The sequence below is a fragment of the Eulemur rufifrons genome, chromosome 12, assembly GCF_041146395.1.
Source record: "Eulemur rufifrons isolate Redbay chromosome 12, OSU_ERuf_1, whole genome shotgun sequence".
Lineage (NCBI taxonomy): Eukaryota > Metazoa > Chordata > Mammalia > Primates > Lemuridae > Eulemur > Eulemur rufifrons.
Genome location: NC_090994.1, coordinates 8,568,720 through 8,584,464, shown reverse-complemented (window position 1 = coordinate 8,584,464; position 15,745 = coordinate 8,568,720). Strand labels below are relative to the sequence as shown.

Genomic DNA, 15,745 nt, shown 5'->3' with positions numbered 1-15,745 from the left:
TGGCCTCTGGACAATGTTCATTTGGTGGGTGAGGAGGGCCACCAGCTGGAGGGTTTTTCTCAAAGCTCTTGGAACCTCAGAGAAGCCTCCAGGGCAGTATTTCCCTGAGTACCAAGCCTGAATATCGAGAGTATAGACTAGTTAAGTATTTGTAGAACACTTGGCAGCTTTTGTAGGTAGATGTATTAATGACTACTTCTGCGGGTTTTAGGTTTTGTGCCATACTTACTCCTTGATTATAAAAATAATTGCCCGTGTTTTCTTATATTGCAAGACCCCACCACGGATTGGAACACATCAATGGGTTGATGTTAAAACAAACAAACACCCCAAAACACTCCCAGTCCCACCACTCAGAAATAGCCATCACTGATATTAGGTGAACATTATTCCAGTTTTTCTTCCAGGTGTACTCACAGATAAACGGATATAGAGAAATAATTGTAAGTGCCTCCTATCAAAAAGTATTAAAAATTTCCCGAATATAACAGAAGAAAAATAAACTGCAGTAAAATTAATTAGTAAGCTTTAAAGAAACATGTTTTTCAGAACAGATAATTTCCTAAGAGATCCCAATAAAGTAAAGAAAATAGCTTATGAGTCATGTCTATAATTACTTATTTCCATTTGAGACAGTATCTTTTGACTCTTTGCTATTAAAAAAAATAAGGATATTAGAATTCTCAGATTTTTTTCTGATCTCCTCTCCACCCCCCCCATATCCTGGTGATGTTGATTATATTATGAAATTGCCCATTTTTTAACATTCAGATTGTGTCCTGTGAACTCTAATCCCCATAATGATTCTTTTCTTATTTCTTCTTTAAAGGGTTTTAATGCTTACCATGGTTTCTGCATTCCTGAGCCCTTTATCTTCACTTCTGTATTAATTCACTGCATTTCATTAAGTCATTTTTCCTTCCTGGGAACGGGACTGTATTCTCTGCCATCTTTTTCGTGCCTGAGAATTTCTGCCTGTCGTCTTTACCAAATTTGTACGCTATCTTGGCTGGGAATAATATTCTCGGTTCATGTTTTCTTTCGCTCTGAATTGTGTAGACCTTCTGACATTTTGATACTGACTGTTGCCATAGGGAGGGTGCAGACAGTCTGAGTTTTTTCCCCACTTAAAGAAGTTTTAGTGGGTTTCACGATTTTCATAATAAATTCTTTTGGGGGAAAAAGTTTCTTCTGGATGCTTGAAAAAGTCTTGTATTTTAAGTTCAGTAGCTGAACTAGACAGTGTCTCAGTGTTAAACGTTGGTGGAACACAGTGCATTATTTCAATCTTTAGTGTTCCATTTTTAGTTTCATCTCAGGGAAATCTTGTGTTATTTATCTTTGAAAATCTCTTCTAGCCCATTCCTGGGTTTCCTTCTTCGGAACCCCAGTTATCCTTATCTTGATGTCTTTGTCTTCTCACTCTTTGCTTTAAGTTGTCTTTTCCGTCTGCATTGGCTGTGGTTATCTCACACTTTCCTTTGTCAGAATTTCTATCTTAAATTACCGGCACATTTTTGTTCTCTATCCACTATAATTTATTTATTAGTTCATCATTGATGTTTTGTTCCTCTTTTTTTGTTTAGTAAGCCTGCATCCCCATTTATCTCATTTTGTTTCATAATCTCATCTTTGAGCTCTTGTCGTATTGAATGGATGGTTCTAATTCAGTCCTTCCTGGGTGTGGAGCAGGGGTGAGGAACGGCTCTCTCTGGAGCTGTGTTTTACTCTGCGTTGACGTCTTTGTCTGTTGCTTGGCTTCCCTGCTCGCTCTTCTCATCCTGCTCGTGCGAGTGCTCTTCTGCGCAGGTGTTCTGTTGGCTCTGAAATAAGGGAGTGACTTTCCTCCAGCCAGGTCGAGGCTGGTCTGTCCCCACGGCAACCCCAGGAGTGCTCAGGGCCAGGCACCTGGGATCTGTTTTCTGTAGCCTGAAGGAGGGGTGAACGGCAGATGGATCTGTCCTCATTCAGGGACTAGTCAGTGGTCCCTGTAGCATGGTTCAGCCCGCTTACTTGGAGGTGTGTCCCATTTCTGTGGAAGGGAAGGAATACCGCCTGGACTTCAGAACTGGACAGTTTCCCCGATTCACAGTGTGGCCGTGGAGCCCTTTCTTCCTTCAGAGAGTCAGCCCATCATTCTCACTCTGGCTTTACCTTTTTTTTTGCTTCTCCCCAGTAGTTTTTGCCACCCCTTCTCAATTGATAAGGAAAAGAATTGGTGGCAGTTTGCCTCTCCCCGGATTTGGGGGTGTCGGCCACACAGGCGTGGGGGGTCCCAGGCCAGGAGATGAGCCACGAGGGCGCCCCCTTCACTTCTTTCCTTGCTCTGGGTTTGAGGTTAACATACCCGACTGGGCCCACTTCCTTCTTTGGTTGCTGTTGGTGAATTTTGTTTTTCTTTTTTACTATTTTTTTTTTCTCATTTTCTTAATTATCAGTGGAAGGAAAATTGTGCTCCCATTTCAATTTTCCATCTCAACTCAGACATCTTTAAGTAGTGTTTCAACATACCTTCTCTTTTGTAACACTCATAAAAGTCTGCGGGTGGTGTGTTTTCTTCCTTTTTTCCAAGTGAGGAAATGGGCTTAGTGGGACTAGCTCGGAGTCCTGCCACAGACTGGGCTCCGGAGCCCAGGTCCAGTGGTCCTTCCGTTGCCAGAGTCAGCGCACCTCGGGTTACTAGCACCCACCGTGCTAGAGACGGGTAGCACTGGATGTTTTGATTCCTTGAGACCTCCACCCTCCGCCCTGAGGCCTGGCTTCTCTTTTGTCTGCAAGTTTCAGGGTTGTTCCCGTGACCAAGATGGTGTCCCTTGACTCCCCCAGAGCCATTGGTAGCTGGCCCAACTGCGGGTAGCTAGTGGCGGGAGATCGGTTTCACTAGGCTGACAGGTCACACCCTGGAATGGGGTTGGGCTGGAAGCCAGGAGCAAGCCCAGCCGGCGCCGAGCTCTGGTGCAGAGACGGCTGCTAACTGGGAGAGATCCCCTGGAGCAGTGGGGTCTCCTGTAGTGGTGGGCTGGGCTGTGGACGCTCATGACCCTGGTGATGTGCCGAGACTGCCGGTGCCTCAGAGACCCCGCCCCCCACCCTGTTTCCGAGAGGACTATATGAGAACATCTCGTCCTTTGAATTTCAGGTGACAGTTGCGGGAGAGCTCAGGCTGTTGCGCTGAGCCAGTCAGCAGCGAACCAAGAGCTCTGGGCGCTCTGGGCACGTTACTGCCGCCCCCACCCCTCCAGCCCTGTGGTCTGTCTTTGGTGTAGACGACCAAGCTTTTCTCAATTTTAAGTAAAGTGCTTCGTAAGAACCCCATTCGGGCCACCCTCAGGCCACTGCCACCCCTGGGCTGTGGCTGGTGACACTGCTGCTGTGTGCTCGGAGTGGGCTCGGGCGTGGGGGGCAAGTTCATGTCTTCTTGGCCTCGAAAACGGTCTGAGTTGGCCAAGGTTGTCTCTGGGGCATTTGATCTCATGTTCCGTGTTTTGTTTCTGTGCCCAGAGGACTCAGGATGGGAACGGCGGGCTCCCCAGCCAGCCGGCGGGCCAGGGAGGGGGTGGGCGTTTGGGGGCTGGCAGCGCCGAGGCCCATCGCGTTTCTGTGCCTGTTCTCACTTCAGTGCCCTCTTGAGCGAGCATCGTCATGGCAAGTTACTGCCTTGTCTCGTCAAAGAGAAGTAAATGTTTGCTCCCCTCTGAGAGGGGAGGTGGGCATAGAAAACGTCCACGGGACAGAAGTGCCGCTTCTAGGCTGAGATACTTCTGGACCAAGTGAGGGGTGACAGTAGGCGGAATTCCAGTTTAGGAGCCTTCGGGGTGGTGAGGCCACTTCTGAACTTCAAGGAAGGTTCTAGAACAGCATTTCTTGCTGGCCACCTCCTGTGTCTTTCATTCCCTCCCCCACACACACCCCTACGTTTGGGTCTGGCGCCTTGGAGACAGCGGAGGCACCAAAATAATTTATTTCTTTGACCCTGAGGCAAATACACTAAGGGGCAGAGAGAGCACAGCCTGTCTTTAGCAGGGAGAGCCTGGTCCTCCCAGCCAGCAACGCCCTTGGGCCTTTGTACCCCAGGAGGACTGCGGTGGCGCAGTGGCTCACCAGGGGCCACTTGTGGAGCATGGAGCACAGGGCTGGCCTTCCTCCTGCAGCCGGAGCCACGCGAGAGGACCCCTGCCCGGCTCACCATTCCTGCTGCATCAAGAGCTCTATGTATTTTCTTTTATTTATTTCTTTCTTTTCATTCTTTTCTTTCTTTTTTTTTTTAGAGACGGAATCTCAATCTTTTGCCCAGGCTGAAGTGCAGTGGCATCACCATAGCTCACCGGAGCCTCCAATTCCTGGGCTCAAGCGATCCTCCTGCCTCAGCCTCCCAAGTAGCTGGGACTACAGGTGCGCACCACCGTGCCCAGCTAATTTTTAAAAAATTTGTTTGTGGGTTAGTCCGAGTGCAGTGGTGTTTACAACTAATTGATCACAACCAGTTACAGATTCCTTTGTTCCTTCTCCACTCCTCCCACTGCTTCACTTGACCAGCCTTAAAAAAAATAAAATAAAAAAATTTTGGCCGGGCGAGGTGGCTCACGCCTGTAATCCTAGCACTCTGGGAGGCCGAGGCGGGTGGATCGCTCGAGGTCAGGAGTTCGAGACCAGCCTGAGCAAGAGTGAGACCCCGTCTCTACTAAAAATAGAAAGAAATTATATGGACAACTAAAATATATATATATAGAAAAAATTAGCCGGGCATGGTGGCGCATGCCTGTAATCCCAGCTACTTGGGAGGCTGAGGCAGGAGGATTGCTGGAGCCCAGGAGTTTGAGGTTGCTGTGAGCTAAGCTGACGCCATGGCACTCACTCTAGCCCGGGCAACAGAGTGAGACTCTGTCTCAAAAAAAAAAAAAAAAATTTGTGGAGACGCGGGTCTTACTATTGGCGAGGCTGGTCTTGAGCTCCTGGGCTCAAGCGATCCTCTTGTCTCAGCCTCGTAAAGTGTTAGGATTACAGGCGTGAGCCACTGCACCTTGCCTGGCCTGTGTTTTCTTCTTCTCTTCTTTCCTCCAAAGAATCCTTTGCAAACTTTTTTTTCTGTAAGAATAACTTGTAGTTAAGAAAAAAAAAATCTCCATTGGAGCAGAAAGCCCCCCTGTGATGTCTGCCAGAAAGGACAGAGTCACTTGGATGTGAAGTGTCGCTTGCAGCTCCGAGGTCTCTGGACCAGAACCTCTTACTGCCCTGTAGTTGTGTCCAGACCCTCCCCTGACCCTATAGGGGGTGAGCTTCTGCCTCAAGTGCTGGCCAGGCAGGAGGGCTCTGCTTGCTGGATCTGCCCACCCCGTGGGGACTGGAGTCGGGACTTGCTGGGCTCCAGAGCCTGGGAGGAAAGGGCAGCTGTGCTGGGGGAGGGGGAAGAGGGAGGAGAAAGGTCACCTGGGAGAAATTAACGTGCCCCCTGGGCTCAGTTTTCTGATGGATCATACAACCTCTTCCCTGGCACTCCAGGCTGTCACAGCAGTCATCTGAGGGCCCAAAGGGCCACTGGGTCAGCAAAGAGTAAATACTTCATAACTGTTTACCTCTAGGTGAGTGCCCAGCCAGGTTCGCCGTGCCTAAAGTGTTTCTGTGTTTGTGATTTCAGTGTTTTGAAGTTGTTGCAGATAAACTTAGGGAACATGGCTGAAGTGGGAGCAACTGTTGGTTTGTCTTGTTGAAGTGATTCTACAGCAGAGTCTCCGCTAAGGCATGCCTGGGCAGTCCCCTCACAGCTCTCCAGGCCGTCTTAAGCCTGGATTTGGGTGCCTTGTGGGGCTGCCTTTTGGGGCTGACGGAAACTGGAAATTATCAGCTGGGCGTGATAGCTCACACCTGTAATCCCAGCATTTTGGGAGGCCGAAGTGGGAGGATCACTTGAGGCTAGGAGTTCAAGACTGGCCTGGGCAACATAGCAAGACCCCATCCCTACTCAAAAGAAAAAAAACAGAGTTAAAAGGAATTGGGAAAGATCTTCAGAGACATGCGGGATTTTGTAGCTCCCCATGGGATCCAGGATGTGTATTTTTGTGTCTTCATGCAGAGGGCACAGTGGTTAAGGAGGCACTGACTTTGGTGTCCTTTCAGCTTGACCTTCAATTCATGAATAATTCCATTTCTAGCCTTGCTGGCTGTGGATCACGTTTCCTAATCTGTGAACCCCAATGTCCTTATCTATTAAATGGGGATAAATTTCCCACCTTCCCTTAAAGGAGTCGGTGAGTGCCAGGCGTGGTACTGGGTCGGCGCGCCAGCTGCCACCCATCGTCTCTTTGTGTCTCCTTTTCCGTGCCATGCGGACCTCCTCCCCATCGTGTTGGCAGCACAGCAGAGCTCACCGCCCGCTCAGGTGGATAACCGCTTTTTTTGTCCGAGGGGTCTTCGTCATTTTTGTCTGAGATCCACCCTGCTCGCCATAATTTAACTTTTGGTTCCCGGTGGGGATTTGAGATGGTGAGTCTCAAGGTAACACTTTCACACATCATCACTTTTGCTCATCCCTGGTCCATCCATCTGTGCCACTCACGGTGTATTCCACTGAAGAGTGGTATTTTATGTACCCAGATTCTGTGCTCTGTATGTGGAACCTAAAGCCTGGCACGTCCCTGGGCATGTTTCAGCAGGGGACTTAACGTGACGCGTGAGCGCCAGGCCTGCACTTACGGTAGTTGTGGTTGAAAGTAAAGTTAGCCACGGGCTATGCCTGACTCTTCCGTTAGCAGCTTGATGTTTGGGCTGAGAGTCAACATTGGGGTGACCCTGCTAATTATAAGTTTTATAATAATTGTAGCCACATTTTATTGAGTGCTTTCTCTAGTTCAGACGCGTGGTGAGGGCCTTGCTGTAGCATATGCCACTGAATCTTTGCAATAATCAGTGAGTTGGGGACCAGTTTTACAGAGAGGCTGAGTAGCTGGTCCATGGTCACGTGTCTGGTGAGTGGCTGTGTGGACATTCAGGCCACAGGAAAGGCCAGGGTAAGCTGCGTTGCTGCTCTGGGTGGTTCTAGAATGTTGACTCTGGTTAAATAACTCACCCGGCATCACACTGCCGGTACGTGGCAGGGCCCGGATCCAGGCACGTCTGCTCCCAGCCACGCCGCCCTCGCTCCTCTGCCACAAGGAGCTGCCCAGCGGGGGGTGGCCCACTGTGGAGTGGGTGCCCGGGGAGGAGACGGCCACAGTGACTGGGCGCCTCCTGGTCTTGAGTAAGGAGGTTCGTTTTTCTCTCCTGGCATTTGCTTACGTCACTAATTAAATTATAACCAAGCTAAGGGAAGTGATTAACAAAAGAAAAATTATCAGTCCTGCTACCGTAAGCTTTCATTTTTCTGTTCTGTTACATAATTGTTCTCCTTTTTTACTTAATATTATACCCATGACTCATTTTTTATAGCTGCATAGTAGTCTGTGAAATTGATACAGTTTACTTGACCATAACATATCTTTCTATGTACAGCCTTCTTTCTTTTAGGATTACTTAGTAGGATAAATTCTAGAAGTAGAACTATTATTATTATTGTTATCATTTTTGCTTATATGTGTCACCTAAGCATAGAAGTAGATGTTTTTTGTTTTTTGGGGTTTTTTTTGAGACAGAGTCTTACTCTGTCCCCCAGGGGAGTGCAGTGGCACAATCATAGCTCAGTGTTACCTCGAACTCCTGGGCTCAAGCAATCCTCCTGCCTCAGCCTCCTGAGTAGCTGGGACTACAGGCGTATGCCACCACCCCGGCTAATTTTTTTATTTTTTTGTAGAGCCAGGGGTCTTGCTGTTGCTCAGGCAGGTCTTGAACTTCTGACCCCAAGCCATCTTCCCGCCTCAGCCTCCGGGAGTGCTAGGATTACAGGCATGAGCCACTGTGCCCAGCCTATTGTATTTATTTTTTAATAACTTTTAATTTTGGAGAATTTCAAACACATACAAAAGCAGACAGAAGCGTCTAATGAATTTCTCTCTCTGTCCCTTAGTTTCGACAGTTGTCACCTCGTGCCCCATCCTGTCTTGTCTGTACCCCCGCACATACCCCTCCCTACTTTATTTTGAAGCAAATCCCAGATGTCATTTAATCCATAATTATTTCAGTATTGCTAAAAGGGCTTTTTAAAAATCATAACCATGTTGCTGTTTTATTTAATTTTAAATTTGATCAAGCCTGTTGAATTTCTCCTTTTTATTCATTTTCATTCTGTCATTTAAGAAGAAGGATTCTGGCCGGGCGCGGTGGCTCACGCCTGTAATCCTAGCACTCTGGGAGGCCGAGGCGGGTGGATCGTTTGAGCTCAGGAGTTCGAGACCAGCCTGAGCAAGAGCGAGACCCCATCTCTACTAAAAATAGAAAGAAATTATATGGACAGCTAAAAATATATATAGAAAAAATTAGCCAGGCATGGTGGTGCATGCCTGTAGTCCCAGCTAATCGGGAGGCTGAGACAGGAGGATTGCTTGAGCCCAGGAGTTTGAGGTTGCTGTGAGCTAGGCTGACGCCACGGCACTCACTCTAGCCTGGGCAACAGAGTGAGACTCTGTCTCAAAAAAAAAAAAAAAAAAAGAAGAAGGATTCTTCTCAAAGGCCAGGCAGGGGCATCGAGAAGGGGCCCTGAGTCAGACTTTGGTCCTGAGTGGATTCGGAGTGAAGGCGAGGCCCCTCGCAGCCGGCCTGGAGCAGTGGCCTGCAGGCAGGCGGGGTGGGAGTGGCCTTGTCATCACCTGGCTTCTTGCTCTTCCAGGCTGATCTGTCGCCATGAAGCTGCTGCACCCAGCCTTCCGCAGCGGCCTGCTGCTGGCCCTGCTCAGCCTGTGGAGAGCTGCACCGCAGGCTCGCGCTGTGTCCGCGGGCGTGCCAGCCATCAGCGCCTCCGCGTTCCTGCAGGACCTCATGCGTCGCTATGGCGAGGGTGACAGCCTCACTCTGCAGCAGCTGAAGGCCCTGCTCAACCACCTGGACGTGGGAGTGGGCCGGAAGAATGTCACCCAGCCCGTGCATGGCCAGAGGAACCTCTCAACGGTAAGGCTCCCCTCTGGGCCCGCAGCTCTGCTCAGCACCGTCTCTGGCCTCTTGGGGTTCCCTCTCTTGTTGGGACACGGTGGCTGAGCAGCTTGGCATGGGGACGGCAAGGCAGGCAGGTCTTGACGACAGAGTGCACAGGCCACTCTTTCCCCCCGTTGTCTGGATCAGCAAAGTCTGAGTCTCCTGACCCCTCTGTGTGTGTTTTGAAGCCCTTACAAAGGGCAGCAGAGAAGTGGGGTTCTCAGCCCCCCAGACTTTCTCAGAGCTGTACTCGAATCCCTTAGAAGTGCCGGTGAGCCCCGGCTCCCAGGACAGCATTTCTAGTAGGGTGTACGGGTTACAAGCCCTCGCACGCCTTCCCAGGTGAGCTGTGCAGCCCTGTGGGTGCAGGTGGAATGATCATCACTGTACAAGAGGGACACTGAGGGCCCCACAGTGAGGTCCTGTAGGGACCAGGACCAGCACCCTGGGCTTTTGGCTCCTGGGTCTGTGTTCTTTGTTCCGCGTCATCTTGGCTAATCAGAGCCTGAGCCTATTTGTGGCAGCCAAGTACAAGCCAGCCAGCGGAGTCTTTATATATCTACTCTGTACCCTGTGCTGAGTGTTTTGAGCAGCGGGGGAAAATGAGTCATATTTAAGGAGTTTACTGTCACGATGGGGAGCTCAACCAACAGAGGACAGCGTCAGCCGGTATGAAAATGAAGCATTCCATTTGTGGGTTAGACGGTAATTGCAGGCTGCAGGAATGAGAGGGAGAGATGATGAGAGTGCTGGGATAGCCAGGGACGGTTCCTGGGGGAGGCGTCCTGGAGCTGCCCTTGGACGGGTGAGTGGAGTTTGGAGCGGAGAAGCGGACAAGGGAGCCCACGTGGCGTGGACGCAGAACCTCCCGAGCACGGCAAACGTCCGAGTCGGCGAGGAGGCGGAGAGTGTGCGCAGGAGGGTGCCGTGGCCTGACCCCGGCCTGACCCCCAGGGCTTCCTCGTGGGTCTTGGGGCCTGCCAGGGCAGCAGCAGTGTCCGGGGGTCACCGGAGTCCAGCCCTCAGCCCTAGAGGCCCAGAAACTGATTTTGTTAGCACACCCAGAGGTCTGGCTCTTAGAGATAGACCCACCCCTGTGAAACCAAAGTCAGAAAAGGACCGACTCGTATGAGTATAAAATATAATTAGAATTGAATCTGCAGTGTTTCACGGGAACAGTATGTGAGAACCCCTGGCCCTCGCCTGCTGCCTCCCGAGGCGACCGGGTGCTCGTGTCTGCTCGCCAGTCCACACTTGCCCCTCGGCTGACTTTGAATTCTTAGATTTTCCTCCCCTGACTCTGCCAACACATCCGTGAGTCTGAGGACGATACTGGATGGTTGAGGAGACTAGAATTTCCCACGTGTTGGTCTGATTGGGTAGCACGCCAGGTTCCGAGGAGCCCCACCCCTGTACATGGCAGATCTGAGAAGAGTCTGGAATCTGCATTTTAATATAACAGCTCCGTGGGCTGTTGGGATGTGCGTCCAGATTTGGTATCTGGATGGAGCTTGTGTCTTCTGGTTTGCAAACAGAATCCTGTTTTCTAGAAACCACACCCTGATCACGATGATTGGGATCTCCTTGTTCCTAAAACTTCTCAGGCAACCATTTACAGATGCTTGTACTTGTAAATACAAAACTTTTCTGGGTCGGAATTACTTACCAGTCTTTCAAGTTTGGGGACCACCTTGCTGTCACCCCTAGGTTAACTGAATCTCCCAACTCCCTGAAATTTGGACGTTTCTGTCTTCTCCTTATTTTCTCTGGGAAGGCCGAGTGGGTTGGGTTGTAAGAAGTTCTAAGCGGCCTCCTTCCTTTGTCCCGTGTTTCAGTGCTTCGGTTCCGGAGACCTCTTTGCTGCCCACAATTTCAGCGAGCGGTCACGGATTGGGAGGAGCGAGTTCCAGGAGTTCTGCCCCACCATCCTCCAGCAGCTGGACTCCCGCGCCTGCACCTCCGAGAACCAGGAGAACGAGGAGAACGAGCAGACGGAGGAGGGGAGGCCGAGCACGGTGGAAGGTGAGCCGGGCGGGGAGGGCAGGCGCCCGCGTGGCTTCCGGGCTGAGCTCAGGGCTTGACCAGCGACCCTTCCTCAGCGAGGTGCGGTTATCATGGGGGGTGATGATTGTACTGATGGTTTTTGCATTCCCAAGACACAATGGCAGCCCCCTGGGCAGCACAGCTGGTGGATGTTCCGAGTGCCGGCCTCCGTGAGCAGCCCGCGGGTGCCTTTTTGTCCACTTTGCTTTCTGGCTTTCTTTGAACCACAAGGAGGCCAACACTGGTTTTTTAGTTTTACCTTTAAGACCTCCCAGAGTCTCTGCCCTCGGCCGGCTTTCTCCTTCTTCCCCTCCCCTTCCCAGTAGCCTGACCCAGCCCCAGTGCCTTCCTTAGGGCCCCAATTGCCCTGCGCTGGTCCCCTCTTGGTATCTAGCAAATGCCACCCACGTGACGTCTCATGTTGTCTCCTGTTGTCATCATCTAACTCACATGGTCTCTAACCTTTAATGTTGTCGCATCTGTCCATCGAAAAGGCAAGCTGCTTTTGGATGGCGGCTTCGATACGGTTTTCTCAGGCTCCTCCCCGGCACCTGGCAAGAGGTGGACTCGGCACACGTGTACCGATGGGCTGGTGGATCTTTCTGCCCCATCACACCTGGACTCAGGGCCCGCCCCAGGCCGCGAGAGCGCCCCACCCTCAGTAATGGAGGCCCCGTCTGTTCTTGTTCCTCCGCAGTGTGGGGCTTTGGTTTTCTCAGTGTCTCGCTGATTAACCTGGCCTCTCTCCTGGGAGCCCTCGTCCTGCCCTGCATGGAGAAGGCGTTTTTCAGCCGAGTGCTCACTTACTTCATCGCCCTGTCCATTGGGACGCTGCTCTCTAACGCGCTGTTCCAGCTCATCCCAGAGGTGCAGTAGAACAGAATCCTGCGCGTCCTTCCCCGGGGCGCCGCGCCGAGCCCTACCCTGGTTGACAAGTCCCCCTCCCCCTGGGCTCCGAGGCACCTGACAACTGCCACCTGAACAAGGAGCCTCTTCCTCATGTCCAGGGCCACAAATGACTTCTAACTCTGGATCTCAGGGGCCGTCTCTCACTTCTTTGGGTGCTCAGGTTGGCCGCTGGCCTCTTCAGGCGCTGTCAGATGCAAGGCTCGCCCCATCTGCCCTCCCTGTTGGGGACCTCTGGGTGTCCCCTCCTCAGTGCCTGTCCTCAGCCCCGTTCCTAGGGCTCCGGGGAAAGCTGCAGCGGTGTGCGCTGCCCGTGCCTTTGGAGACACCCTGGCAGGACTCAGGTGTGGGCAGCAAGAGATTTCCATCTGGAATCAGATGGAAGGAAAAGAGGTTACCAACTGATTTATAGAATTGGCCTAAAATAGTGAGGGGTCCTTAATTTTAAGCAGGCTGTAATGGAGAGCCGAACGAGGACTATTTATTTAGCAAGAGCAAACAAACAAAATAAAAAATACGAACGAAAGGGGCGCTCAATCCTTCATACCTTGCATCTTGATGTTTTCCTGACAGGACTGACTTCCTGGTACCCTTACTTTACTGTTTTGAAATGTTTGTTAATTTGGTTTTCTAATTGTCATCACTGAGGAGCTGTAAAAATAAGAGCCAAGGTGACAGTCGGCCCACCTTCTCTGCTCAGGCCGGGACACCGCTGTAGGGGTGAGGCTGTGCAGACACACGGTCAACCCCCTAAGGGAATGGTGGCCGCTGCTTTTCATAAACAGCCCATGCCAGTGGCTTCCCAGCCTTTCCCACTCAAAAGACTAACCTTGCAGAGATGCCAGCTGGGAGGCCATGCCCTGCACATTGCTCCTTCCCAAGGAGAGAAGAAATCTGGTGTAAGCTTAACCGTCTTGACGCCGTCTCACAATCCCACATGGATCTGGCAAGCAGTTCTCGTGGGAGGCCTCATCTTGGGCTATTTTTTCAGCTCCAGAAATTGAATTTATTAATTTTTGAAAGATTTAAAATGAAATGCCTTGTTGCCTGCTTGAATGGAAATGCTGCAATTGTACGTGCTCTGCCCCTGTGGCCTCACCAGGGCGGGCTCCTCCTGGCATAGCTCTGTCCTGCCCTCTGCGGGGCCCGGACTCACAGCCCGGATGGAGTGTCCCAGTGGGAAAGGCTAGAGGAGATATTTTGTGTGACGGGGTGGTCCTGGAACTCTGTTCTCTGTGTTTGAGCCCAAAGCAGATGGAAACAAACCAACCCAAAAAACGGAGACGTTAAGACACCGAATTTTATGGGCATCGGGTGTTAGTTCGCCTTCCCGTCTGCCCTGCACATGTGACTTTGTTGTGTCTTGCACAGAGCAGACCAGGTCCAGGTGGTGTCGCCTGTGCCCACGCGGTACGGACTGGATATGCCAACGTGGCGGCAGCGTGATTAGTCTCTTTCCATGTGCTCTTGTTCCCGTCATAGAGCCCTCGAGGCCAAAGTCTGTCCTGGGCAGCCTCTGTGGTCGGCCCAAGCCGGCCTCACGTGTGTGACGGGGCAGCACCGTCCCCTGCCCCTCACACCGGCCGCCGGGTATGACTCCCGCAGGGTATGACTCGGGCCACCCGAAGCAGCAGGGGCAGTAGTCACAGGGTTCCAAGGTCACCTTGAATTCCTCCTCATTTCTCCTGAACTTGATTGAAGGAAATTTCATCAGACTTGAATCACTAACAAATTTTCTGTTTCTCTCTCCCTCCCTGCCTGTCTCTTCCTGATTTTTTTCTTTTGGTTCCTTTGTTAATATCCACCAACACTTTCCTTATTGCCTCCCCGTCCCCTAAATGGTGGTTGCTGTGCCCTTCTCCCCGCCCTGGGTGGGGCTGGCCCTCCGTCCCGACGGCAGTGTGGGGATATGGTCTCCTCTGTGTGACCATCATCTCCCTCTGCTCACTCATGGGGGCCAGCGTGGTGCCCTTCATGAAGAAGACCTTTTACAAGAGGCTGCTGCTCTACTTCATAGCCCTGGCGATTGGAACCCTCTACTCCAACGCCCTCTTCCAGCTCATCCCCGAGGTATGCCAAGCCAGAGCCTTCTCGCACCGGAGCGTGCCGTGTCCTGGGGGACCAGGGCGCAGCGGGAGGGCCTTCCGTTCAGACACCTCGGGGTCCTTTCCTTTTGGAAAGTGAAGCTAGGGCTTCGGCATGAGCTAGGAGAGGCAGCAGAGCTTAGGTTTAAGAGCCAGGTTCAAGTTCAAAATCCCAGCTCCACCATCTGCAAGTTCTGTGACCTTGAGCAAGCCACTTAGCATTGTGTGCTTCTCTCCCCTCGTGTGAAATGGGGACAGCAGTAGAACTGACCCTAACGTGATGTCATAAGGGCTAAATGAGTTAATATTTGTGAACGCCCAGTGCCTGGTGTCCGGATAGTGCTATATAATGTTGAATGGAAACAGTGTAGCGAGGTCACCGTGTGGCTCACTTTATGTCTCTCCGTTCGGGGCTTCTGGTGCAGAGAAGTATAAAACACATCAGCAAAACCCACAGGTCTCGGTGAAAAGATCAGTCCTCCTCCATAGGGAGTTTTGGGGCAAAGGTAATCCGAATAAAACCGTCTGGTTTCGCACACGTCGACGGTACCTTTGCCTAAGTTAACGAGAAAATTCTCCACAAAAGAAGAGGGAGCTCCGTGTTTGTACAGTTTGGTAGTCAGCCTTGGACATGTCTCATCTGATTTGGTGTAATCGCCTCAGTAGACCAGTTAATTACAATAAGCCCGAGAAGCTTCCTTGTAGGTGGTCTGACAGGCCTGGACAAGGCTGTGGTTGACGCCACATACGTCTCGTAACACTGTGTTTTCCAAAATGCTATTTTGTTTTCTCTTAGTTGATCCTTAAGTCAGCTCTGGCATCTAGGACAAGTAATGTTTTACCCGCTGGAATCTGACTTGCACAAGAACTTGCTCCTGCGCCTAGAATCCAGGTTTCGGGATTCCTGTAGCCACGATTCTGTGTCCCGCCATCCTTCGTGGCTTTCTGTGGAGAGCTCTTAGGTGTTTGTGTCCCTTTTCCCTAAGATGGTTTGGCTCTCCTGGAAGGGCGCCTTGAATGCGTTGTTTCACTGGGGCTGAATCTGGTCCCTTTAAAACGTAAAAGAAAAACACTTATCCTTTAAGCAGCCCAGAACTGCTTGTAGTTGTGATCAACTCCTGTCTTTGCCCTGTTCGTGAGAGGGCTGGAGCCTGTCTCGGGTCAGAACACAGAGGAGCAGGTCATCAGACACTGTCACCAGGTGCCACCGTACATCAAGAGCTTCACTGAGAACAGAATTCTCCTGATTTCTGGTCTCGTCTCTTTCCGGTGGATTCCTTCCCCCCACTTTAATAAGTGAAGTTTTTAGGAAGAACTCAAAGCAAAACCCCCCAAAATAGATGCTCTTAGTGACATTGGCTTTCTTGGCTTTGTGGTCACCGGGACGTCTGCGGTCGGGAAGATGCTGCAACTCTTACTACTTAACTGGGAAATGGGTTTCCTGTTTTAGAAAGTGTAATTACACCATCTCCCTCTGTGTTTACAGGCACATCAACCAGGGATGCTAGATAGGATGAAAATAAACACAAGGGTCCTCTCCTTAAATATGGAATTTGGTGGCAGAGTCTGCCTTTGTAGCAAAGCACCAGGAGAAATCAAAAGTAGAGAACCGCATCCGAGGCTGTCCTTCCTGAGATTAAAATTCTACCGATGAT

General features: G+C 51.0%; 1 protein-coding gene across 2 annotated transcripts in view; it reads left to right on the top strand.

Annotated features, from left to right (window-relative positions):
* The window catches only part of SLC39A14 (solute carrier family 39 member 14), a 42,737-nt gene that overhangs the window by 19,701 nt on the left and 7,291 nt on the right, over nt 1-15,745 (top strand). For both annotated transcript variants that reach the window (XM_069484860.1, XM_069484861.1), the window contains exons 2-4: nt 8,756-9,033; nt 10,893-11,079; nt 11,798-11,967. In XM_069484860.1, the coding sequence (XP_069340961.1) occupies nt 8,770-9,033; nt 10,893-11,079; nt 11,798-11,967 (621 nt within the window). In that variant the 5' untranslated portion in view covers nt 8,756-8,769. The remainder of the gene's footprint in view (nt 1-8,755; nt 9,034-10,892; nt 11,080-11,797; nt 11,968-15,745) is intronic.